This window comes from Salmo salar, chromosome 03 (genome assembly GCF_965601325.2).
Source record: "Salmo salar chromosome 03, fSalSal1, whole genome shotgun sequence".
Taxonomy (NCBI): Eukaryota; Metazoa; Chordata; class Actinopteri; order Salmoniformes; family Salmonidae; genus Salmo; species Salmo salar.
In genome coordinates, this window is record NC_138293.1 from 51,659,694 (window position 1) to 51,687,687 (window position 27,994).

Below are 27,994 nucleotides of genomic sequence, written 5' to 3' on the forward strand. Positions count from 1 at the left end.
ACCTGGAGATCACTGACATCATGATTTGCCCTCGTTTTTTTTGCGAGTGTCCTAGACCTTTTGCAACGCCCACTTCCGCTCAACACACAGCTTCATGTCCTGTACGCTTGATTGTAGCCATACTAGCCTCTAAGTCTCGTATCATTATTTCAGTATATTAATATTTCATTTCTCTAGTTTTTTTTTAATCATTATTATTAAAAATTCTCCTTATCGGTTCAGTTAGATTTTTGTAATTCGGTTGTGTTCTTTGTCTCTTAGCTAGCCTCTCTTGGGTAGGGGGCAGTATTTTGACGTCCGGATGCAAAGCGTGCCTGTAGTAAACTGCCTGCTACTCAGGCCCAGAAGGTAGGATATGCATATTATTAGTAGATTTGGATAGAAAACACAGAAGTTTCTAAAACTGTTTGAATGATGTCTGTGAGTATAACAGAACTCATATGGCAGGCAGAAACCTGAGAAAAAAAGAACCAGGAAGTGTGGAAATCTGAGGTTTGTAGTTTTTCCAAGTGATTGCCTATACAGTGACTTAGGGTTCATTTTGCACTTCCTAAGGCTTCCACTAGATGTCAGTCTTTAGGACGTTGTTTCATGCTTCTACTGTGAATGGGAAGAGAATAAGAGGTCTTGGAATCAGATGACTGAGAAAATGACATGAGCTCAGTGGCACGCACTCCCGTGAGAGTTAGCTGTGTTCCTTTTCATTTTTGAAGACAAAGGAATCGTCCGGTTGGAATATTATGGAAGATTTATGATAAAAACAACCTAAAGATTGATTCTATACATCGTTTGACATGTTTCTACGAACTGTAATATAACTTTTTTGACTTTTCGTCTGAACTTACTGCGCGAGCACAGTGCATTTCGGTTATTCGACTGAACGTGCGAACAAAAAGGACGTATTTGGACATAAATATGGACTTTATCGAAACAAATGAACATTTATTGTGGAACTGGGATTCCTGGGAGTGCATTCCAATGAAGATCATCAAAGGTAAGTGAATATGTATAATGCTGTACTCAGATTATTGTAAAGTGTGCTTTCGCTGTAAAGCTTTTTTGAAATCTGACACAGCGGTTGCATTAAGGAGAAGTGTATCTATAATTCTTTGAATAACAGTTGTATATTTTATCAACGTTTATGAGTATTTCTGTAAATTGATGTGCTCATTCACCGGATGTTTTGGGAGGCAAAACATTTCTGAACATTACACGCCAATGTAAAATGGGGGTTTTGGATATAAATATGAACTTTATCGAGCAACATGAAGTCCTATGAGTGCCATCTGATGAAGATCATCAAAGGTTAGTGATTCATTTTAGCTATATTTCTGGTTTTTGTGACGCCTCTCTTTGCTTGGAAAATGGCTGTGATTTTTCGTCTGGGTGCTGTCCTAACATAATCTAATGCTATGCTTTCGCCGTAAAGCCTTTTTGAAATTGGACAGTGTGGTTGTATTAACGGTAAGATTATCTTTAAAATGGTGTATAATACTTGTGTGAGAAATGTAAATTATGAGATTTTTGTTGTTTTGAATTTGGCGCTCTGCTATTTCACTGGCTGTTGGCGAGGTGGGACGCTACCGTCCCACATACCCTAGAGAAGCTAGCTAAACTCAAACTTAACATGTGTAAATATTTGTATGAACATAAGATTCAACAACTGAGATATAAACTGAACAAGTGCCACAGACGTGACTAACAGAAATTGAATAATGTGTCCCTGAACAAAGGAGGGGGAGGGGGGGGGGGGGTCAAAATAAACAGTCAGTATCTGGTGTGGCCACCAGCTGCATTAAGTACTGCAGTGCATCTCCTCCTCATGGACTGCACCAGATTTGCCAATTATTGCTGTGAGATGTAACCCCACTCTTCCACCAAGGCACCTGCAAGTTCCCAGACATTTCTGGGGGAATGGCCCTAGCCCTCACCCTCCGATCCAACAGGTCCCAGACGTGCTCAATGGGATTGAGATCCGGGCTCTTTGCTGGCCACGGCAGAACACTGACATTCCTGTCTTGCAGGAAATCACACACAGAACGAGCAGTATGGCTGGTGGCATTGTCATGCTGGAGGGTCATGTCAGGATGAGCCTGCAGGAAGGGTACCACAAGAGGGAGGAGGATGTCTTCCCTGTTAACGCACAGCATTGAGATTGAGCTTGTTGTCATTGCAGGCAGTCCGATGATGCTGTGACACACCGCCCCAGACCATGACGGACCATCCACCTCCAAATCGATCCCGCTCCAGAGTGCAGGCCTCGGTGTGTCGCTCATTCCTTCGACGATAAACGCGAATCCGACCATCACCCCTGGTGAGACAAAACCGCAACTCGTCAGTGAAGACCACTTTTTGCCAGTCATGTCTGGTCCAGCGACGGTGGGTTTGTGCCCATAGGCGACATTGTTGCCGGTGATGTCTGGTGAGGACCTGCCTTACAACAGGCCTACAAGCCCTCAGTCCAGCCTCTCTCAGCCTATTGCGGACAGTCTGAGCACTGATGGAGGGATTGTGCGTTCCTGTTGTTGCCATCCTGTACTTGTCCTGCAGGTGTGATGTTCGGATATATACCGATCCTGTGTAGGTGTTGTTATACATGGTCTGCCACTGCGAGGATGATTAGCTGTCCGTCCTGTCTCCCTGTAGCGCTGTCTTAGGCGTCTCACAGTACGGACACTGCAATTTATTGCCCTGGCCACGTCTGCAGTCCTCATGCCTCCTTGCAGCATGCCTAAGGCACGTTCACGCAGATGAGCAGGGACCCTGGGCATCTTTCTTTTGGTGTTTTTCAGAGTCAGGTCACTGAAGAGGCCTTTCTACTAAGCTTTCATAACTGTGACCTTAATTGCCTACCGTCTGTAAGCTGTTAGTGTCTTAACGACCATTCCACAGGTGCATGTTCATTAATTGTTTGTGGTTCATTGAACAAGCATGGGAAATGGTGTTTAAACCCTTTACAATGAAGATCTGTGAAGTTATCTTTGAAAGACAGGGTCCTGAAAAAGGGACGTTTCTTTTTTTTGCTGAGTTTATTATCGCGCTAACTAGTAAGGTGGCTAGCAATTAGCCAACGCCCCTGTCCCTTACCAACCATGGCACTGTTTTACTCAAGGAGCTTGCAAGAGCTGCCAAAGATAACAGTGACGGATGTACATCGTCTGGCCAAGACAAGTAGCAAAGCACCAAGGATTCAAACAGTCTCCAGTTATCTTTTCAACTATGAAGGTAAGTATAGCCAATTTGCCTATCAGACCAGACAAGGACTTTTACTCAAAGCTGTAACGTAGTTTAAGACATGCATTTTACAGTAGCTAGGTAACATTATGATTGCTCATTCTTTTTATTCCAAACAATTTTCGAACAGGGACAAAGTGACAGGAGAGGTCAGCATAGGGGCTTGCTGCTACAGGTCCATGAGGAAAAATGAGAAACCACAGTTTGAGTGTAGGGTGAAAAGTCAGCTGTTTGTGACAGACTACATGCCGGTTACACAGTCAAGAGATGAAGCCTAGTCTTAGACTAAGAAGTTCCTGTCAATGGAGATCTGCATTAAGAGGCATTGCTTAGTCTAGGACTAGGCTTAACCCATATCTATGAAACCGTTCTTAGTGTAGTAATTGTTAAGTTGTCTTCCTTGCTGTTTATGTAAGCTCTTATGTTGGACGCATTAGATTCAATTTAAACAAGGGCATTTACCCTTAATAGAAAAGTTTAAACCCGTATTGCTGTAATGAATTTAGTGGCTGTTGCATGTTACGCCAGTCACTTCTGTTTGCCGGTCGTGACACATGTTGAGTGATTTTTTTTTTATAGTGAAATTGTATTTTTATATCCCCACGTAGGTTGTACTTAAGCCCTAAGAGCCAGTAACAATGACACAACATCACTGTTCATGTGTTGCTGGCACTGCATTATGCAACCACACAGTTGCATTACTATTCCAGTCTGCACACTATTCCGAGATGGGAACACCAGTCGTCCCACCTGTGCACAGCTGCACAGAGGCCTAGCAGCAGTGGCATAAGCCAAGAACTATGGCATGTTTTAATAGCTATACCAAATAACATATGGTTATAGTGTCATAATGCTAATAAATTATTTAATGAAAATGTAAATCGTCTCGTGATTAGATTTAGAATAGTGCCCCTGTACTGTCTTTTTACAGGGTCTGCAACCTTGGGCCCATAGGAAAAATGACCATCACCAAAAAGCGCATGGCAGGAGGAGGGATTAGGTGAGTATTACCTAATAGCCAGTATAGTAGGTAGTAGCTGGTCATATCCTATCACACTTTGACTATATCAAATTATTTAATTTCAGGTGGTTTCAAGTACATTGTCTAGATTGGCTAACCACAGCAGCTGCTGTACACTACAGCGCCCTTGTTGAAACACTCCCTGACCTCTCAGTTCTCCAGATAGAAGAGGCATACAAGAGCTTTGACCCTCTATCCAAGCCATTGATCTGCAGCATGGGGATGTCTGCTGAAAAGCATTTAGTCGACTTCCACTTTGGAAAGGTACAGGTGGGGAGCCTCCTGTCTTACCAGCAGCCTCCAATCACAACGTGACACACAGTTCACCATAAGGAGACACCACCATTCCCGTCACTGCCCCTGGATGGCAACTTTCAAGGCTGCACATTTGTGCTCAGTGAAGAAGACCTGCTTCACATAGTTTCTTCAGGTGAGAGAATACAGAGACCCAGTGGTGTTCTCACTAATTAGAGAGAAGGGTGACTGATACTAATGTGTACATGCAAAAGTTCTTAGGCAGGAAAGACTAAACAAGGGAGAGGCTCCTTTATCTTTCAATTAATTAAAGAGAAACAAACAAACCAATCTCTGAAATTAATTTAATAATTCAGTTACGTGTTTCTGTCCTCTTGTCTGTGTAAATAAAAACTCTTTAACATTTTGTTCAGAGTATAAGCAGAGGTGTTAAATAACAAATGGACTACAGGGTGTAAGACAATGGATGATCACAGCAAAAAAAGTAAAGATGCATTGCAGTAGTAGCCGATTGCTCCTTGGCCCATGCCTTCACAAGAGGCCTGAACGGATAAACATAATTTAAAACATGAATGATATAAAAAAAAAAAGCTATAGAAATATGATTATATTTATATACTGAGGTAATGATAAAACGAGCGACTTCGAGGCTAGTATGGTATAATCAGGCTGACAGGAAACTATGTATAGGGTAGGAAGTTGAACGGAAGTGGGCGTTGCTACGTTGTGCAAAAGTTATGTTGTCTTGAAATCCACATGACGACACAAACAGCAAGTAACACGTAGCTAGTTGCGTCATTACGCTACGCAATGTGCCAAATCTGGAGGGAAAAAAGCAAGCAGAAACGTTTTAACTAGCTAAGAAATGGTGTCAGCGGAAGAAACACAGATTCGGAGGTTCGTTTCTGGACAACTCCGTGATTGTCCTGACCTAAGGTAAACTCCCTTTTGCAGTTTCTTTAGACGAAGTCAAATCATGCATGGAAATTCCTGCTAGCTTGTGGCAAAGGTTTAACTTACCATAACCGGTCTTGCGTGGTAAGCTTGCATGTTCCCCTGTATGCCGTGTCTGCTCTCTAACGCCAAGGGCCCGGTTTCCCAAAAGCTAAGTTCATCATTATAACCATAGTTAAATCTCGAGCTGTTTCCCTAAACCATAAACGCGTATTAATTACCGATTGCCTCAGACCACTCGAATGCCTCGTTCACAATACACATAAGCACTTCGTTTAGTGATGCAGTTCGCGAACTATTCGTTATTTTTGAACGACTCTTTTTACTGACTGTAAAGTCGTTATTTTTTCTTAATGACTCGTTCATAAAAGGCGATGCATGGTCATTCAGACGTCTGTATTGAGGCCCCCCGAAGGGCGCTGTGGTCTAAGCACCTCATCTCAGTGCCAGAGGCGTCACTACAGTCCCTGGTTCGAATCCAGGCTGTATCACATCCGGCCGTGATTGGGAGTCCCATAGGGCTGCGCACAATTGACCCAGCGTTGTCTGGGTTTGGCGGGGGTAGGCCCTCATTGTAAATAAGAATGTGTTCTTAACTGACTTGCCTAGTTAAATAAAACAATTCATTTTGCAGAAGTCAGAGCATTCATACTTTGCAGCAGAGCTCTTGTGGAGAAAGTTGTCCTTCAGTGGATTTTATATGGTGGTTGGCAACCAACTTTAAGGTTAATAAGGTGCATTATTTTTTTAATTTAACTGGGTAAGTCAGTTAAGAACAAATTGTTATTTACAATGATGGTCTACCCCGGTCTAAACCCTACCCAATAATCTTGTCTCTCTAAGGAAATTAAATATATAATACTACATCCCCTGAAGATTTCCTCAGCACTACGTCATATTCGTTTTGGGGAAGATTCTTGAAACATTCCAAAGAATATACCGTCTCGTCATACTGTCTGTCTGTTTCATTGAAAATGTATGTATTTCATTCTCTTTTTTTCCCCCCCTTACTCTGTCTCCTAGCACATTGACTCTTGGCATCTTAAGAGGGCGATATTTGGCATGTGTTGGTCGGGACTCACTAAACCAGGAGGACAGACAGTTGATGAAGAGAGTGGTAGAGGAGGAACTGATGAGGATGCAGGTAAGGACATTCGTGAGTAGATACGATTTTTGTCAATCAATACATCTCCCTCAGACCTGGATCAAATAGGTAAGTACTTGAATTAAACTCAATTTAGTTTGCCCAGTACTATGGAACAGTCTCAAAGGTGCAAACCCTCAAACTAAATCAAGCTGATTGCAAGTACTTTCACATGTAGCCTATGTCTGTATGTATTTGTAAGTAAAGATTTTGACATGTATTTGACCCAGAGCTGCTGTCCTACAATCTTTCACAGTTTGAGGCCCCATAACTTTTGATAAAATATTTTCTTTCTCCGTTGAGTACACACAGATCTGAAGTGATTAGGTGAAAAGATGACCACTACAGCTCTTGGGTGGTCAGGAGTGTGGAAGGAATATTTTTAAAGTACATTTCGTTCTTAAATGCACTGAACAAAAATATAAACGCAACATGTAAAGTGTTGGTCCCATGTTTCATGAGCTGAAATAAAAGATCCCTGAAATTTTCCAGACGCACAAAAAGCGTATTTCTCTTAAATTTTGTGCACAAATTTGTTTACATTCCTGTTAGTGAGCATTCCTCATTTTCCAAGATATGCCACACCTGTCAGGTGGAAGGATTATCAAGAAGCTCATTAAACAGTATGATCATTACACATGTGCACCTTGTGCTGGGGACAATAAAAGGGCCTTATAAAATATGTGGTTTTGTAACACAACACAATGCCACAAATGTCTGTTTTGAGGGAGAGTGTAATTGGCATGCTGACTGCAGGAAGGTCCACCAGAGCTTTTGCCAGAGAATGTAATATTAATTTCTCTGTCATAAGCTGCCTCAAGTCGTTTTGGAGAATTTGGCAGTACGTCCATCCAGCCTCACAGCCGCAGACCATGCAGTTTGTTGTCGTAACCGACTTCAGTGGGCAAATGCTCACCTTCGATGGCCATTGGCACTCTGGCGACGTGTGCTCTTCACGGATGAATACCGGTTTCAACTGTACCGGGCAGATGGCAGACAGCATTTTTATAGTGTTGTTTAGGCGACGGTTTGCTGATGTCAATGTTGTGAACCGAGTGCTCCATGGTGGTGTTATGGTATGGGCAGACATAAACTATGGACAACAAACAGAATTGCATTTTATCAATGGCAATTTTAATGCATTGTCGTGCCATTCATCCGCCTCATGACTTCATGTTTCAGCATGATAATACGCAACCCCATGTCGCAAGGATCTGTAAACAATTTCTGGATGCTAAAAATGTCCCAGTTCTTCCATGGCCTGCATACTCACCAGACATGTCACCCATTGAGCATGTTTGGGATGCTCTGGATTGACGTGTACGACAGCGTGTTCCAGTTCCCGCCAATATCTAGCAACTTCACTCAGCCAATGAAGATGAGTGGGACGACGTTCCACAGGCCACAATCGACAGCCTTATCAACTCTATGCAAAGATGTCGAGCTGCATGAGGCAAATGGTGATCACACCAGATACTGACTGGTTTTCTGATCCATGCACCTAACTATTTGTATTTTTATAATTTGTAGTGTATCTGTGACCAACAGATGCATATCTGTATTCCCAGCCATGTGAAATCCATAGATTAGGGCCTAAAGAATTTACAGTACATTCGGAAAGTATTCCCCTTGACTTGTTCCACAATTTGTTACGTTACAGCCTTATTCTAAAAGGGATTGCATTTCCCCCCCCCCCCCCCTCAATCTACACACAATACCCCATATTGACAAAGCAAAAACAGGTTTTTTGAAATATTTGCACATTTTATAAAAATAAAAAAACTCACATTTTAGCATTCAAACCCTTTACTCAGTACTTTGAAACACCTTTGGCAGCAATTACAGCGTCAAGTCTTCTTGGGTATGACAGTACAAGCTTGGCACACTTGTATTTGTGGAGTTTCTTCCCTTCTCTGCAGATCTTCTCAAGCCCTGTCAGTTTGGATGGGGAGCATCGCTCCAGAGCTATTTTCAGGTCTCTCCCGATTATGTTCAAGTCCGGGCTCTGGCTGGGCCACTCATGGCCATTCAGAGACTTGTCTTGGCTGTGTCCTTAGGGTCGTTGTCCTGTTGGAAGGTGAACCTTCGCCCCAGTCTGAGCGTTCTGGAGCATGTTTTCATCAAGGATCTCTGTACTTTGCTCCGTTCATCTTTCCCTCGATCCTGACTAGTCTCGCTGCCACTGAAAAAATCCCCACAGCATGATACTACCACCACCATGCTTCACCGTAGGGATGGTGCCAGGTTTCCTCCAGACGTGACACTTGGCATTCAGGCCTAAGAGTTCCATCTTGGTTTCATCAGACCAGAGAACCTTGTTTCTCATGATCTGAGAGTCTTTGGGTGCCTTTTAGCAAACTCCAAGCGGGCTGTCATGTGCTTTTTACTGAGGAGTGGTTTCCGTCTGGCCACTCTACCTACCATAAAGGCCTGATTGGTGGAGTGCTGCAGAGATGGTTGTCCTTCTGGAAGGTTCTCCCATCTCCACAGAGCAACTCGGGCGCTTTGTCATAGTGACCATTTGGGTTCTTGGTCACTTCCCTGACCAAGGCCCTTCTCCCCCAATTGCTCAGTTTGGCTGGGCAGCCAGCTCTAGGAAGAGTCTTGGTGGTTCAAAACGTCTTCCATTTTAAGAATGATGGAGGCCACTGTGTTCTTGGAGACGTTCAATGCAGCAGACATTTTTTTTTGTACCCTTCCCCAGATCTGTGCCTCGACACAATGCTGTCTCGGAGCTCTACGGACAATTCCTTCGACCTCGAGGCTTGGTTTGTGCACTGTCAACTATGGGACCTTTATATAGACGGGTGTGTGCCTTTCCAAATCATATCTAATCAATTAAATTTACCACATGTCTACTCCAAGTTGTAGAAACATCAAGGATGATCAATGAAAACAGGATGCATCTGAGCTCAATTTCTAGTCTCATAGCAAAGGGTCTGAATACTTATGTAAATAAGCTATTTCTGTTTTTTTTTATTTTTATAAATGTGCAAAATTGTCTAAACCTGTTTTTGCCTTTACATTATGGGGTATTGTGTGTAGATTGAGGGAACATTTTTTTTTTTAATCCATTTTTGAACAAGACTAACGTAACAATGTGAAAAGTCAAGGGGTCTGACTTTCTGAATGCTGTGCATTTCAATTGACTGATTTCCTTATGAACTGTAACTCAGTAAAATCTTTAATTGTTGTGTTTTTATATTTTTATTTCGGATGAGAACTCACTACAGTTTTCCAGTCCCAATTACATTCATGTTATTGCTCCTGGTAGGTGCATGCTGTCACGACAGTCCCGAGCTGTTGCATTTATCTCGATTTTAGCTGGTTTCAATTATAATCTGACCTGGGACCTCTGCCCCTCTCTCAGGACAGTGACAGCAGTGACAATGAAGCCATTATTGTCGTTACCCCGACGCCTCTCCACAACAAACGGAAGAGGGGTGAGGAGGAGGACAAAACAGAGAAAGCAGGCAGGACCAAAGCAGATGGATCCAAGGCAAAGAGATCTCGGCGTCAGTCGGCCCAATCAGGTCATTTTCAATAGTAGTGGCTCATTGAAGTTCTCCTCACTTAAAACGGCACAGAACTGTTAAAAAAAATACTGTCTGCCGTACTATTTATTTATATTAAACTTTTTGTTTAAAATGTCTGAAAAGGTATATTATCCAATAACTTGAGTTAAAATGTGTCCACAGCTCAACTTATATTATGTGCAGTCCCATCTATTTAAGTTTTTAATTATAGCGGTGCAATGAAAATGCTGCCCTTTGTCATAGTGAAAGCCCACAGTGTGTGCTGCGGTTCATATTGCTGGTCAAATATTAACTTGAGACACATTTATTCAGATTTGTGTGAACCATACCTATTATGTAGTTTTGAGACTCACCCCATGATTTGTTTTAAAGAGTTAAGACTTACCATATCTGTGATAGCCACTGTATTTGAAGAAATACTTTCTCAATCTAATTTGGCCATTTTATTTCCTTTAACTATTTTAAGATTCCCCAGATTCTGGAATCGAGAGAGTGGGAAATGGAGAAAGGCAGAGGGCAGAAGAAGAGGGGAAGGACATTGGAAGTGATGAGCAAGTTTCCCAAATCGACACCAAGAAAAACAAAGGGGGACACAAAGGAGTACCAAATGGTGGGAAGACAGAAATTAGCTCAGAAAGTGATGTTGAGATCAAAACGGTGAATCGGAGGAAGACAAAACAAGACTCTGAAGTCGAAGAAGATTTTGAGGAGAACAAAAAGAAGAAACGAGATGAAACCCACAAACAGGAAAAGGACAAAGTCAATTCAGAAAGTGACTCTGAAGAGGATAAAAAAAGGAAAAGAACGGGAGGAAAAGAAAATGTGGATGTGAAAGTGAAAGTGCAGAGCAAGTGTTTGAAAAGGAACAGAGGGAGGGAGAGTGAAAATGAGGAAAAGGGAAAACCATTGCAGAGAAGAGAGAGTGTGCAGGTTGAGAGTGACTCGGAGCACATTGGAGAGGCTGAAGTAATGGAGCAGAAAAGGGTAAAAATACAAACAAATGACAACGACTCCAGGTCAGAGAGTGAGGGAGAAAAGAATGACGGTGCATCTTCAGAGGAAGCCAGCGGGGGAGCGGGTGAGTTATGAAGTGGGTGTGTTCATGAGCATGCATAATGTGTCCTAGTAAAGGCCCAAACATAGTGAAAAATCCAGGGATAGGATATCATTATGTAGCCCTAATGACAAGCGTTCAAGTAATGTACTATTTCCCCCTCCCTAAAGTAATTTTTCTTCTTTCTCAGATGAAACCAAAGAAGTGATGGCTAAGACGAAGGATGAGCCAGCCCAAGACTCTGACTCTGGCTCATCCCTCCCATCATTGGAGGACGAACAGGAAAGTGAGGTCAGGCCAGAACAGGTGAAAAAGAGGAAGTCTGTGGCGAAGCGGCCAATAAAGGGCGAGGGCAGTGAGAGTGGATCCAAAGGTGGAAAGGTGAGGCCAGCGGCTTCTATGCCAACTCAAGCACACAGTAGGCACAGGTAGTTGCCAACACATTTTCACATTCGCAATGTACCTGGTTCAGACCTGGTTCAAATACTGAAGTAGTTCTGAAGATATTGGCTCAATATAATATGCAGTATGGTGAAACTACAAGCCAAAGGCAAGGTGGAGCTACTGCTATATTGCCCATGCATCCCCAAATCCCTTCTGATCTATACAAAGTGTTGTCTGGAAACCCAACGTTGAATTGCATTTAATTCTATGTTGGGCAGAAGTTAGCGTTTTGAATCAGGAAAGTTTCCCATCCTGACCTCTACAAGCCATAATGTTTAATAAAATTGAATTTTAACGTTGATGTAATTATACTTTCCTGTGGATATATTGTCTCGCATTCCCTACCACCAAAAGGACCTACTGCATGGACAACCGGTAAAGTATGTTAAAATATAATTTTATTCAACATTCTGGTTTGTAGAGGTTTTAAGAGGAAACTTTCCTGACTCAAACGCTAATTTCTACCTGACGTAGAATTCTGTACACTTTTATGTCTGGTTTCCAGGCAGTATAAAGTGTAGAGGCAAGGGGCTCTTTCTGGAGTCGGCCTTACACCGAACCCAAACTGGCTGCGCGCATGTGCCATTGTGCGCTATCGTGCATACATTTATTTTGTCCCCCTACACCAAACGCGATCACGACACGCAGGTTAAAATATCAAAACAAACTCTGAACCAATGGCATTAATTTGGGAACAGGTCGAAAAGCATTAAAAATGTATGGCAATTTAGCTAGTTAGCTTGCTGTTGCTAGCTAATTTGTCCTGGGATATAAACATTGAGTTGTTATTTTACCTGAAATGCACAAGGTCCTCTACTCCGACAATTAATCCACACACAAAAAAGTCAACCGAATCGTTTCTAGTCATCTACACCATCTTTGAACTTATATGGTGATTGGCATCTACACTTTCATAGTATTACCACGACAACCGGCAAAACGGTTCGTCTTTCAATCACCCACGTGGGTATAACCAATGAGGAGATGGCACATGGGTACCTGCTTCTATAAACCAATGAGGAGATGGGAGAGGCAGGACTTGCAGCGCAATCTGCATCAGAAATAGAATTGACTTCAATTTTAGCCCTTGGCAATGCAGACAGACGCTCATTGGGTGCGCAATAATTGAATAACATATTTTCCTACATTTATTTTGCAACGCTCGCGCATGCAACGTGAGCGGTGTAGTCATGGTATTAGCCTAGGCTAATCCTGAAAATGTGCTCCATCCATGTAACATGAAGGACAACGAGGCGGTAGCCAGGCTGAAGCGTTACATCGCCCTCTGTGGTGTGAGACGGAACTACAAGAAGCTCCTGGATGGCTGCCACTCCATCAAGTCAAAGGTGGCTGTGCTGAAGAGGGAGCTTGAAGAACTGGGTGTCGAAGGTAATTGGGGAGGCAGGGGAAATGAATTAGAATTCTCTAATTTGGTCCATATGCTCTCGCTCACTCCACCAAATTGAAAATATTTCAATGAACTGGATAGGTTGTATGCAATAGCTCCATGTAGCCTTTCAATTGGTTAAAGGGCGAATCCACTTGATTGTTTACACCTATGTGATGCTCTTAAAGTCATGTTTATACCTAGCGCTAATATGTGTCCTTTGGCCTGATCTTGTCAACATTCTGATTGTGCACACATTTTGACATACACATGGTATAAAAATGTCTCTGTCCACTGTGCCGCATTGTTACCAGATTTCCAGAACCCTGCCTGTATGCGTAATTGTTTTAATAATGTTAAATGTATTTAAAGACTCTTATTGATGTCATAAGTCAATTGTGCCACCTGTCAATGATTTGAGGGTGAGATGACGATGATTTAAATGGTTTCACTGTCCAGATGCGTCTACACTTGTAAGTATATCCAGACACGATGCGTGCCTGAATTCCTCAATGTGATCAGATCTTCCTAATAACCATCATCACAATGCGTCTTTTAATCGTCTACACCTATATAAAAATTGGGGACAATCAGAATGTGGACAAGATTAGTACAAAGGACACATTAGCGCCTGGTATAAACGGGGCTGATATCTGTGAGGTGGAGTGAGCCATGGTGGCATTGCTGGACAGTGGAAAACTTGCCGGGGTCTAATGGCTTCTCTCTCTCCCCCTCAGGCCAGCCTTCTATAGAGAAGTGTAAGAAAGCCAGACTTAAGAGAGAGGAGGCTCAGGAGTTGGCAGACCTAGATGTCGGCAACATCATAACAACACAAGGTGACATTTTCGCCCACTCCTTAACCTCTCTGGGGTATGTGGGACGCTAGCGTCCCACCCACGGGACACACTATTCAACAGCCAGTGAAATAGCAGGGCGGCAAATTCAAAACAACAAATTTCATAATTCAAATTTCTCAAACATACAACTATTATATCCCATTTTAAAGATACACTTCTCGTTAATCCAACCACATTGTCCGATTTCAAAAAGGCTTTATGGCGAAAGCATAACATTAGATTATGTTAGGACCGCACCGAGGCAAGAAAAACCACACAGCCATTTTCCAAGCAAGGAGAGGCATCACAAAAACCAGAAATACAGATAAAATGAATCACTAACCTTTGATCTTCATCAGATGGCACTCATAGGACTTCATGTTACACAATACATGTATGTGTTGCTCGATAAAGTTCATATTTATATCCAAAACCCCCCTTTTACATTGGCGTGTAATGTTCAGAAATGTTTTGCCTCCCAAAACTTCCGGTGATTGAGCACATCAATTTACAGAAATACTCATCATAAACATTAAAATATTCAACAATTATTCAAAAAATTATAGATACACTTCTCCTTAATGCAACTGCTGTGTCAGATTTCAAAAAAGCTTTACGGCAAAAGCAAATTTTGCAATAATCTGAGTACAGCGCTCAGACACCAACAACAAGCAATACAGATACCTGCCATTTGAGTCAACTAAAATCAGAAATAGCATTATAAATATTCACTTACCTTGGATCTTCATCAGAATGCACTCCCAGGAATCCCAGTTCCACAAATGTTTTATGTTCGATAAAGTCCATAATTTATGTCCAAATACCTCCTTTTTTGTTTGTGCGTTTAGTCCACTACTCCAAATGCAGGAAGCGCACGCAAAATGTCACGACAAAGTCAAAAAAAGTTATATTTACGTTTGTAGAAACATGTCAAACGATGTATAGCATCAATCTTTAGGATGTTTTTATCATAAATCTTCAGTAATATTCCAACTGGACAATTCCATGGTCTTCAAAAAGGAAAAGGAACGCAGCTAACTCTGACGTGAGTGCGCGCCTCTGAGCTCATGTCATTCTGTCATCTGACTCCAGGACCTCTTACTGTCTTCCCATTCACAGTAGAAGCATGAAACAACGTCCTAAAGACTGACATCTAGTGGAAGCCTTAGGAAGTGCAAAATGAACCCTAAGTCACTGTATAGGCAATCACTTGGAAAAACTACAAACCTCAGATTTCCCACTTCCTGGTTGGATTTTCTCAGGTTATTGCCTGCCATATGAGTTCTGTTATACTCACAGACATCATTCAAACAGTTTTAGAAACTTCAGTGTTTTCTATCCAAATCTACTAATAATATGCATTTCCTACCTTCTGGGCCTGAGTAGCAGGCAGTTTACTACAGGCACGCTTTGCATCCGGACGTCAAAATACTGCCCCCTACCCAAGAGAGGCTAGCTAAGAGACAAAGAACACAACCGAATTACAAAAATCTAACTGAACCGATAAGGAGAATTTTTAATAATAATGATAAAAAAAAAACTAGAGAAATGAAATATTAATATACTGAAATAATGATACGAGACTTAGAGGCTAGTATGGCTACAATCAAGCGTACAGGACATGAAGCTGTGTGTTGAGCGGAAGTGGGCGTTGCAAAAGGTCTAGGACACTCGCAAAAAAAACGAGGGCAAATCATGATGTCAGTGATCTCCAGGTTGGAGCTCTGGAATTCCGAGTTGGACGACCGTTCAAAAGATTTTTCTCAAGTTCTGTCGTCTTGAACGCACTGAAGTTGGAAGTCTTTCTTTTACGCCTGCTATGTTAGTTTCGTCACTAGTTAACAGCCACAAGAATGGCTAAACCCCGCCTCTCTACAATTTATCTTAAAATGTTATTTTAAACTTAACCCAGTGCATGATTTAGGCAGAAGCTCATAGGAGCAGAGTATTGGAACCATAACATTTCTACTACTTGAGCTTCTGTTCCTATTATAGAATCTCAGCAAAAGTATTATGGAGCTCCTTCACCTGAATGTAAACAGTACCGTCATCCAAAATGAGTACCTGCAACTATTTCAGTCCAAGTCAAGCACTGACCTGAAATTTACACACGGCTAACCTTATGCCTAACCTTAAATTTAAGACAAAAAGCTATCCAATCTAGCGAGTCTGGCCATTGCCAGAGGGGGGAGAGAGAAGAGATCAAGGTAGCCTATACAATTTGATAGACCACAACATTAACGAGTTGTCCTCTTACCAAATATATTTTTCTTACGTCGGTGATAAGGCTACACAACGTTCCTGCAGATTTTTTGGGGGTTCTTTAAACCATTATTTTGTCAACAGTATGGTGCAGTAACCTGCTTCCTGTAATGAAAGTATCTGCCCCTATTTCGCTTCTCTTGCACTCCCGCTCCCCCATTGCACACAGAGTAAAAGGAAAGTTGCAACTCTAGTTAATGTTGTAAATACTACCACCATAACTGTTAACGTACCAGCATTTACACCCGGTGCACATGACCGTAAGAAAGACTGACTAATGGGCCCCAATTGGCCTATTTAGTGTCACCATGTAATTCTGAGTTCAGTCGAACAAATAATGGAGTGAGCGTGCCTAAATATACAATTGTGTGTTGTCTTTGTGACCGGTATAGTGTTTCATCAGTGATCATTTTTGTTTGCATTATTTTTGAGTTGGGTTATGGCCTATTTAGTGTCACCATGTAAGTCTGTGAGTGTTCAGACTTATTCTTTGACAGGTGTTGCTCGCATTTTGCGCAAGGAAAACAATACGTAATTCGATAAATTGAACTAATTCCTGCGCATAAGCTATACATATAGTGACGATATAGGAAAGATGGTTTAGAGACTTGTCAACCAAGCTCGAGTTATCAGTGTGGCCCTATCACCTGGACATGTTGAAATAATGTATCTTCACACAGAATAGAAACCTTCAGGCTTCTGTCATAACTGTCAATTTATTGGAAAAAAATGTACAATTACAGGGGGCAGTTTGGGGAAAAAAACTAATCCCGTCTGATTCGTCCTCTGGAATAACTAATCCTGTGCAAATAGGTCTTTGGTCACGTGCATGCGACGCATACATGTGTGACGTAAAGAGAACAGGTTGAGGGAATAGGGAATGTTTTTGTTAACAGAACTTTTCAAATGGCTTTATGTTGCAGCTTCAGCAACATGGACAGAGCGATAAACACTTTGCTCTGTTGTGGTGAGGAGAGAGTAAACAGGTGCTAGTCAGTCACTTGTCTTTTTTATTTTACTTTTTTTTTTAACAAAGCGCATCAAGTCAGCCCGGCACAATCAAATCAATTGCTGTTTGGACTCGCTCGTCATTTGTATGACTTAATTATTTAATCAAACCATGTGTTGAAAGCATCAGACATGCTCAGTGATATAGTTGATTTGATTGGAACGCATAGGATGTGTCAGTATATGAGAAAATATACATGGGAAAATGTAGTCCAATCGATTGGTTGAAATATTGTTTGGGGTGGGGGAAAGTCCTAAATTGAGAAGATGCGCCAACGGAGCGGAGCACCACATTTGCCATGGCTACATCAAGTAGCCTATATAGGCATACCAATGGAAAAAATTTGTAGGACATTACATTTACTGTTCGATCAATTGCATAGCCATCTAGCAACAATATCATATTTGGGGAGTTTCTCCCATTCTTCTCTGCAGATTCTCTCAAGCTATGTCCGGTTGGATGGGGATCGTCGCTGCACAGCTATTTTCAGGTCTCTCCAGGGATCGGGTCCAAGCTCTGGCTGGGCCACTCAGACTTGTCCCGAAGCCACTCCTGCGTTGTCTTGGCTGTGTGCTTAGGGTCGTTGTCCTGTTGGAAGGTGAACCTTCGCCCCAGTCAGGTCCTGAGCGCTCTGGAGCAGGTTTTCATCAAGGATCTCTCTGTACTTTGCTCCGTTCATCTTTGCCTCGATACTGACTAGTCTCCCTGCCGCTGAAAAACATCACGGCATGATGCTGCCACCATGCTTCACTGTAGAGATGGTGCCATGTTTCCTCCAGACGTGACACTTGGCATTCAGGCCAAAGAGTTCCATCTTGGATTCATCAGACCAGAGAATCTTGTTTCTCATGGTCTGAGATTCTTTTGGTAAACTCCATGCGGGCTGTCATGTGCCTTTTACTGAGGAGTGGCTTCCGTCTGGCGACTCTACCATAAAGGTCTGATTGGTGGAGTGCTGCAGAGATGGTTCTCCCATCTCCATAGAGGAACTCTGCAGCTCTGTCAGTGACCATCAGGTTCTTGGTCACCTCCAAGGCCCTTCTCCCCCGATTGCTCAGTTTGGCCAGGCGGCCAGCTCTAGGAAGAGTCTAGGCGGTTCCAAACTTCTTCCATTTAAGAATGGAGGACACTGTGTTCTTGGGGACCTTCAATGCTGCATACATTTTTTTTGGTACCCTTCACCAGATCTGTGCTTCGATACAATCCTGTCTTGGAGCTCTACGGACAATTCCTTCGACCTCATGGCTTTGTTTTCCTCTGATGTGCACTGTCAAGTATGGGACCTTTTTATATAGACAGATGTGTGCCTTTCCAAATCATGTCCAATTATGAGTTTACCACAGGTGGACTCCAAGTTGTTGTAAAAACATCTCAAGGATGATCAATGGAAACAGGATGCACCTGAGCTCAATTTTGAGTCTAATAGCAAAGGGTATGAATACTTATGTAAATAAGGTATTTCTGTATTTTGTTTGCCCCCAAATTTAATAAACTGTTCATTTTGTCGTTATGGGGTATTGTGTGTAGATTGATTTAAAACTTTTTTTTATCATTTTAGAATAAGGCTGTAATGTAACTGGTAAAAAGCCAAGGGCTTTGAATACTTTCCGAATGTACTGTGCTTAGTTACATATGAGAAAATCAGTCGAAGTAAATAAATGAGGCCGGTATCTATGGATTTTACATGACAGGGAATGCAGGTATGCATCTGTTGGTCAAACACCTTGTGAAAAATTGGCCCTCACAACGGGCTTCAGGATCTGGTCACGGTATTTTTGTGCATTCAAATTGCCATTGATAAAATGCAATGATGTTCGTTGTCTGTAGCTTATCCCTGCCCATACCATAACCCCACCGTCACCATGGGGCACTCTGTTCACAACATTGACATCTGCAAACTTCTCGCTCGCATGATGCCATACACATGGTCTGCGTTTTTGTGTGTGGTTGGACATACCGCCAAATTCTCTAAAACGACATTGGAGGCGGATTATGGTAGAGAAATGAACATTCAATTCTCTGACAACTTTGGTGGACATTTCTGCTGTCAGCATGCTAATTGCGTTCTCCCTAAACTTGAGACATCTGTGGCATTGTCAAAACTGCTTATTTTAGTGGCCTTAGGGTCCCCAGCACGAGGTGCACCTGTGTAATTATCGAATTTTGTCACATGCGTGAAATGCTTACTTACAAGTCCTTAACCAACAATGCAGTTCAAGAAATAGAGTTCAGAAAATATTTACTAAATTAAAGTAACACCGTAACAAGGCTATATACGTGGGTACAGGTTAGTTGAGGTAATTTGTACATGCAGGTAGGGGTGAAGTGACTATGCATAGATGATAAACGCCGAGTAGCAGCATTGTAAAAACAAAGGGGTTGGGGGGGTGTCAATGTAAATAGTCTGGCCATTTGATTAATTGTTCAGCAGTCTCATGGCTTAGGGGTAGAAGCTATTAAGGAGCTTTTTGGAACTGGACTTGGTGCTCCGGTACCGCTTGCTGTGCGGAAGCAGAGAGAACAGTTTATGACTGGGTGGCTGGAGTCTTCGCCAATTTTTTTGGGGCCTCCCTCGGACACAGCCTAGTATATAGGTACTGGATGGCAGGAAGCTTGGCCCCAGTGATGTACTGGGCCGTATGCACTACCCTCTTTAGTGCCTTGCAGTCTGATGCCGAGCAGTTGCCATACCAGGCGGCGATGCAACCGGTCAGGTTTCCCGAGTGGTGCAGCAGTCTAAGGCACTGCATCTCGGTGCAAGAGTCATCACTACAGTCCCTGGTTCGATTCCTGTATCACATACGGCCGTGATTGGGAGTCCCATAGGGTGGTGTACAATTGGCCCAGCGTTGGCCGGGGTAGGCCGTCATTGTAAATAAGAATTTGTTAACTGACTTGCCTAGTTTAAATAAAGGTTTAATTAAAAAAAAATTAAATGCTCTCTGGTGCAGATGTGCAACCTTTTGAGGATCTGGGGACCCATCCCAAATCTTCTGTTTCCTGAGGGGGAAAGGTGTTGTCATGCCCTCTTCACGACTGTCTTGGTCTGTTTGGACCATGATAGTTTTTTGATGTGGACACCAAGGAACTTAACTCTCGACCCGTTCCACTACAGCCCCTCGGTGAATAGGGTCATGTTTATCCCTCCTTTTCCTGTAGTTCACGATCAGCTTCTTTGTCTTGCTCACGTTGAGGGAGAGGTTGTTGTCCTGGCACCACACCCATCAGGCCTACCACCGTTGTCATCAGCAAACTTAATGATGGTGTTGTAGTCATGCTTAGCCACGCAGTTGTGGGTGAACGGCGTACAGGAGGGGACTAAGCACACAACCCTAAGGGGCCCCCATGTTGAGGATCAGCGTGGCAGATGTGGTTGCATACCCTTAACACCTGGGGGTGTCCTGTCAGGAAGTCCAGGATCCAGTTGCAGAGGCAGGTGTTTAGTCCCAGGGTCCGTAGCTTAGTGATGAGCTTTGTGGGCACTATGGTGTTGAATGCTGAGTTGTAGTCAATGAACAGCATTCTCACATACGTGTTCCTTTTGTCCAGGTGTGAAAGGGCGGTGTGGAGTGCGATTGAGATTGCGTCATCTGTGGATCTGTTTGGAATTGGAGTGGGTCTAGGGTGTCCGGGAGGATGGTATTGATGTGAGCCATGACCAGCCTTTCAAAACACTCATGGCTACTGGCGGGAGTCCTTTAGGCAGGTTCTTCGCCTTCTTGGGCACAGGGACTATGGTGGTCTGCTTAAAACATTTACAATAGGTATTACAGACTCGGTCAGGGAGAGGTTAAGAAATGTCAGTGAAGACACTTGCCAGTTGGTCCACACATACTAGGAGTTCACGTCCTGGTTATCCGCCTGGCCCCGCGGCCTTGTGAATGTTGACCTGTTTAAAGGTCTTGCTCACATTGGCTACGGAAGGCGTGATCACCCTGTCATCTGGAACAGCTGGTGCTCTCGTGCATGCTTCAGTGTTGCTCGCCTTGAAGCGAGGGTAAAAGGCATTTAGCTGGTCTGGTAGGCTTGCGTCACTGGGCAGCTCGTGGCTGGTTTTCCCTTTGTAGTCTGTAAAAGTTTGCAAGCCCTGCCACATCCGACGAGTGTCAGAGCCGGTGTAGTAGGATTTAATCTAGTCCTGTATTGACGCTTTGCCTGTTTGATTGTTCGTTTGAGGGCTTACCGGGATTTCTTATAAGCGTCCGGATTAGTGTCCCGCTCAATGATAGCAGCAGCTCTAGCCTTTTTGCTCTGTGTGGATGTTGCCTGTAATCCATGGCTTCTGGTAGGGATATGCATGTACAGCCACTGTGGGGACAATGTTGTCGACACAATTGTTGGCGACTGAGGTGGTATACTCAATGATATTGGATGAATCCCGGGACATATTCCAGACTGTGCTAGCAAAACAGTCCTGTAGCGTCCGCATCATCTGACTACTTCCGTATTGAGCGAATCACTGGTGCTTCCTGCTTTGGTTTTTACTTGTAAGCAGGAATCGGGAGGATAGAATTATGGTCAGATTTGGGCCGGGGTCTCGGAGAAGCAGTATATACTTTGCATCGGACTCATTAAAGAAAAAAATCTTTGTCCAGTTTGACGTGAGTAATCGCTGTACTGATGTCCAGAAGCTCTTTTCGGTCGTAAGAGACCGTAATAGTAACAACATTATGTTCAAAATAAGTTAGAAACAATGCGAAAAACACACAAAATAGCACAGTTGGTTACGAGCCCGTAAAATGGCAGCCATCCCCTACAGCGCCATTATATGTCATGCTGTTTAATCAGCTTCTTGATATGCCACACCTGTCAAGTCGCTGGATTATCTTGGCAAAGGAGAAATGCTCACAAACAGGGATGTAAACAAATTTGTGCACAAATTGAGAGAAGTGTTTTGTGCGTAATGAAACAAGGGACCGACACCTTGCATGTTGCGTTTTATATTTTTGTTCAGTGTAGATGACCAGCAGGGTCAAATAATAATCAATAAATAATCATAATAATTGGTTGTAGAGGGTGCAATTTTTTATTTAACTAGCCAAGTCAGTTAAGAACAAATTCTTATTTACAATGATGGCCTAACCCGGACGACGCTGGGCCAATTGTGCACCGCCCTATAGGACTCCCAATCATGGACTGGATTCGAACCAGGGTCTGTAGTGATGCCTCTAGCAATGAGGTGCAGTGCCTTAGACTGCTGCGCCACTCGGGAGCCCCTACATGTCAGCACCTCAGGAGTAAATGTCAGTTGGCTTTTCATAGCTGAGCATTGAGGTGGAGACAGCAGGTGCGGGAGGGAGAGATCCTGTGAACGGGTCAGGGAGCAGTTTGTTTTATTGACAAGGGTGCTGGCTCCACCAGTCCACACACATTGGACAACTGAGATATATTGTTATGCTTTTATTGTTGATCTTCGGTAATGTGTAACCAAACCCTGGGCCGGGAGATACCATTGATTTTTAATACAGAGTAGGTTTTTTTGACCACTTACATGTTAATGTCAAGTCTATTTCCAAAAATAGACATGATTAGAATATGGGCCAAAACAACAAATGCAGACGTAATGGTTTTATCAGAAACTTATCTAAAGAAATCTGTCAAATAACTTGATTTCTATGTATTTATTTTTTAACCTTTATTTAACAAGGCAAGTCAGTTAAGAACAAATTATTATTTTCAATGCCGGCCTAGGAACAGTGGGTTAACTGCCTTGTTCAGGGGCAGAACGACAGATTTGTACCATGTCAGCTCGGGGATTCGAACTTGCAACCTTTCGGTTACTAGCCTAACGCTCTAACCACTAGGCTACGCTGCCGCCCCTATTGATGGGTACACAGTTTTTAGAACGGACCGGATGGGTAAAGGTGGAGGGGTTGCAATTTATGTGAAATCTGAGTTTAACACCTCTCAAATTCTCTCGATTTACCAAAGCAAAACATTTTGAATTGCTTGCGGTTAAAGAAAACAACATAATATAATGACTCCCACATCACTGTAGTCGGCTGCTACAGACTGGCTTCGGGAGACACACTTAACTCTCTGATGCCCTGCACAAGCTAAATGACTCTGAATTCATTCTTTTAGGAGATTTGAGCTGGGACATGCTTACATCTCTATCGGACTCTTTTAAAGAACTGTGTGACTCTGAATCTTGCTCAATTAATTAATGCTCCTACAAGACCGAATCCCAGAGCATCTAACAAATCAACACTTATTGGACATTCTAACGAATACCCCTCAGTCTGATTCCCGATGTTGGGACTAGTTTTATATCAAATTTGTGATAAGCATGCCCCTGTGAAGAAATTTAGAATCAGTGGAAGGGACAATCCCTTGTTTTCGGATTACTTGGCAGAATTAATTAGAGATCTCTTGGGCTCAAGCTAGACATACAAATGCTCCTGTTGACTGGGCCTCCTTCAGAGCACTAAGAAACAAATGCACAGGATTGATCAGGAAGTCTAAATCAGATTACTATTTAAGTGCAGTCACAGAGAACCTAAACAACCCTACCAAGTTCTGGAAGATTATCAAATCAGTGTAGGGTTCTAATGTAACCAATTCCATACCCAGCATTTGGAAATCAGCTTATGACCTCCCACTGCTATAGGGTGGAGATCCCTCAGATACTAATAACTATCGTCCTATCTCTAAACTCCCTATCCTGGCCAAAGTCTATGAATCCCTAGTGAACTCATTTAAACTTCTTAATTGAAAAGAACATACCGAGCGGGGTTCAGTCTGGCTTTAGATCGGGGCACAGCACCACAACTGCAGCTATGGCAGTGGCAAATGACATCATTAATGCACTTGATAAAAAGCAACATTGTGTTTGGATTTATCAAAGGCCTTTGATTCAGTTGACCATGAATTGTTGTTAGCTAGACTCGGAAACATTGGTCTCAGTGAAGGGGCAGTAAATTGGTTTAGGAGCTATCTTTCTGACAAAACAATGTGTATATACTGACAATCACAAGTCTAGCTTTCTTGAGATTAATAGAGGTCTACCCCAGGGTTCCATTTTAGCTCCTGTGTTATCGATTTTTATTAATGGTTTGGGAAATGCAACCAGCAAACTTACATCTATATAGAATGTACAAATGTACCTTTACCAGAGCTAGAACTCTGCCAGAGAACATTAGCATTGTCACATCTGGTGACTTATCCATTGAAAAAGTGGCATCCTACAAATACCTAGGCATTTGGTTGGATGACAAGTTGTCCTTTAAAGTTCATGTGGATAGTCTTGTGACAGAGCTTAAATTGAAATTGGGTTTTTATTTTTGTAATAAGGCTTGCTTCCTGCTTATGGCTAGAAAGAAGCTTGTTCTGGACACTTTTCTCTCTGTAATTGATTATGGTGACTTGTATATGCATGCAACCTCTGTCTTACAGACTGGACTCTGTTTCTCATGCATCCTTGCGCTTTATTACAAATGCCAAGTCACTCACCCACCATTGTCCCAAATGGTAGGTTGGACCTCACTTTATATTTGCAGAAAGATACATTTGTGTTCATTTACAAAGCCCTTTTGGGTAAACTCCCTCCTTACCTCTGTAGTCTGGTCTCCTTCACCACCAGCAGTTACCATACCCGGTCTGCTAGGTGGTTGCTACTTAAAGTCCCCAGGATATTCACAGTATAAGGCAAGACTGCCTTCTCTTCTTATGCACCAATCGCATGGAATAATCTACAATCCATGCTTCATCTAGATATGTTAGTGCCACTGAATGAATTTAAATATTGATGGAGACTCTGTTAGAGTAGTGTAAATGCTTTTTTTTTAGGCTGTATCATGTTTTAATTATGTAATGAATGTTGCTGTCTTCTTGGCCAGGTCTCCCTTGAAAAAGTGACTGAGTATCAATGGGCTTTTGGTTAAATAAAAAAGAATACTTAAATACACACAGGATAAGACAGGACAATTACACCAGATAGGACAGAATGACCCTAGCCCCCTGGGCCAACAACGCAGGATAACCCCACCTTACTTTGCCAAAGTACAGCCCCCACACCACGAGTGATATCAAGACCACCAAGTTACTACCCTGAGACAAGGCTGAGTTCAGCCCACGAAGATCTCCCCACCGCATGAGGAGGCTTAAAACAGGACAGGAAGATCATGTCAGTAACTTAATCCACTCAAGTCGAGTATAACGAAAAAAGCCTGAAGTTACACCCCCTCCTAGAGACGGCATGGAAGAGCACTCGTAAGCCAGTGACGTGTCCCTCTTAATAGGTTCAGAGAATCCCAGTGGAGAGAAGAGAGCCGGCCAGGCAGAGACGGCAAAGGCGATTCGTCACTCCAGTGCCTTGCTGTTCACCTTCGCACCCCTGGGCCAGACTGCACACAATCATAAGACCTACTGAAGAGACGAGTCTTCAGTAAAGACTTAAAGGTCAAGACCGAGTCATCTGCATCTTTCACATGGATAGGCAGACCATTCCATAAAAATAGGGGAAAGCCCAGACTATACCTAGTTCTTTGCTCACTGAATAAGGGAATTATTTTATTGTACTTTTTGGTTGTAGGCTAATGTTATAGCATAATACCTCCAGGAGAGCTACTGGGCGTGTAGACTTTTGTTCCAGCCCTACTCTAAACACCAGATTCTACAAATCAACTGCTCAACCGGACCTTGTTAAGCTGACTTGGGTGTGTTTGAGCAGTGCTGGATCAAAAGCCTGCACACCCAGTAGCCTAGCTCTCCAGATGATGAGTTGACCACTTGTTTTATACTATAACAGTGCTGTATATTTGACTTTTAAGGCTTTGTTTTCAGTGGTATCGTTATGGTATTGACTATCATTATAGCTGGTATTGGTATCGAAGCCAAAATTCTTAGTTTATGATCTAGCTAATTGGAGTAGCCTAAACAAATGCAGATGGTCAACATCATACTTCAGCCATCTATAGCCTAGCCACTATGCTATTACATCCGTTAGGCTACAGGAGAATGCTCATTGCTAAAATAGCACACCTGCCTGAGGCTATAGCCTTTGACGCAAGAGCCATCCCTAAACATATGGCACTATTAGCAGGTGTGTGGCACGCAGACCAATTTTTATTAAATTGTATTCAAAATGGCATTAAAGATCTTAAGTCTCTTAAATTCAACTTCATGGAACCTGCAGATGCCGTGAATAAAATCAGATGCTATAGGCCATGCAAAAATGGGTCTCTAAACAGGATTTAAAAACCTCAGTGGTATCTGCCTCTCTTACAGGACAGGGTAAATTACCTCTGCTATAATGACACTGCTGCTAACTACTCACTCAACATAAATCAATGTGTCACTTTGTCTATTAATAAAGACCTATGAAGATAAAGTGGTAGGGTAAAACAAAGAATGTTCACATTGATGGATGTACTAACTGATAAATTAACTAATGTTCTCCCTCTCTCAGGTCGTCCAAAGCGGAGAGGGGTGTCCATATGGCAGCAACAGTCCTCCCCTCCATCCTCTGCTTATAAGCGTGTAGTCAACTCAAGCTCAGACAGTGAAGAGGACAGTCACGCAGGCAGGGGGTGCAAGAGAGCCACAGACTGGAGTAATCTGCAGGGGATCATCAGTGATGACACAGACAGCAACTGACAGGCTTTGCTCTTCTGGTCAGGAGGATCAAGTTGCCTCCAGACTAGAGGTCTTCACAGGTCCAAAAAGTTGGACCGGTTCTGAAATGGACCTGGGGCTGTCCCACCTGGACCCGTTATGCATAAAACATTCTAGACCCGTTCCTGGTCGGCTCCACACATTTTTTACATTTTACATTTTAGTCATTTAGCAGACGCTCTTATCCAGAGCGACTTACAGTAGTGAATGCATACATTTCATACAATTTCATACATTTTTTTTTTCTGTGCTGGCCCCCCGTGGGAATCGAACCCACAACCCTGGTGTTGCAAACACCATGCTCTACCAACTGAGCTACACCCAATCCGAATGAGAAAAGCAACAAAAGTATTTTTTTAAGCTACTTTATTAATTCTGGAAACGAACCCGACCGGGTAACGGGTACAGGTGGGTCTGTGAAGACCTTTTGCATTTTCCTCTACACTATGGAAGTTTTGTTGCACGTTGTTTACCGCCCATTTTAGCTTAATGTTGTCTGTATGGTTCTCTGATACACATGATTAAGGCCTAGATTCAATCAGACCAGCGATGGCAAACACTTGCATAGCAGATGTTTTGGTGGTGTCAGAGATGGAACTGTGTTAGCGCCGTCAAATCTGTGAGCTGTTGCGGTCATTGTCACAAAGCCACACCTGCCCCACTGGTATTAAAGTTCACAATGAGGAAGTGTCGGCTATATAGAAATAATTACACTCAAATTGAAAAATCATTAACAAAATAATTACGATTTTTATCATCCTAATCGAGGTGTAGATTACATCTCACATTCCAGTGTTCGAACTTGTAAACCAGGCTGAATGTTATGAGCGACTCCGTGCAGCCAATGGCAAAGTCCGCATTAGGTGTAATGCTTGGAGCCACTTGTGGATTTGACAGCTCTAAAACAGTTGGACCTCTGACACCACTTGTTTGCTAAAGCAGATCTGATTGAATAGAGCCCTAAATCAGTTTCTCCCCTCATTAAAACACTTAGTTGTAGGCTAAACAAACCTTTGCAATATAAGCTTTTGCCTTAACTACTTCAGTGTTGCCATGTACAAAGAAAAGAGGCATATTCTTGTATATAGGTACGCAAATATGACTACTTTCCTTCTATTGCCTTACAGTTTGAGACACGTTAGGTTAGCTGTTGAGTCAAGTGTGTGATTTATATTACTATTAGTGCTGTGTTCTGTTCCATTTAAGTCATGAATCAATAAAGCTTTGAATTTGTATAAATGGT

General features: G+C 42.7%; 1 protein-coding gene across 3 annotated transcripts; it reads left to right on the forward strand.

Annotated features, from left to right (window-relative positions):
• The first annotated feature begins 5,230 nt into the window (after window positions 1-5,230).
• Window positions 5,231-27,990, forward strand: hirip3 (HIRA interacting protein 3). 3 transcript variants are annotated; one of them, XM_045714300.2, is made up of 9 exons: window positions 5,231-5,446; window positions 6,488-6,608; window positions 9,979-10,141; window positions 10,611-11,222; window positions 11,389-11,579; window positions 12,887-13,031; window positions 13,767-13,865; window positions 25,377-25,536; window positions 26,546-27,990. In XM_045714300.2, exons 1-8 carry the CDS (start codon window positions 5,376-5,378, stop codon window positions 25,505-25,507), a joined length of 1,533 nt encoding a protein of 510 aa, XP_045570256.1. In that variant the 5' UTR covers window positions 5,231-5,375; the 3' UTR covers window positions 25,508-25,536; window positions 26,546-27,990.
• The last annotated feature ends 4 nt before the right edge of the window (window positions 27,991-27,994 follow it).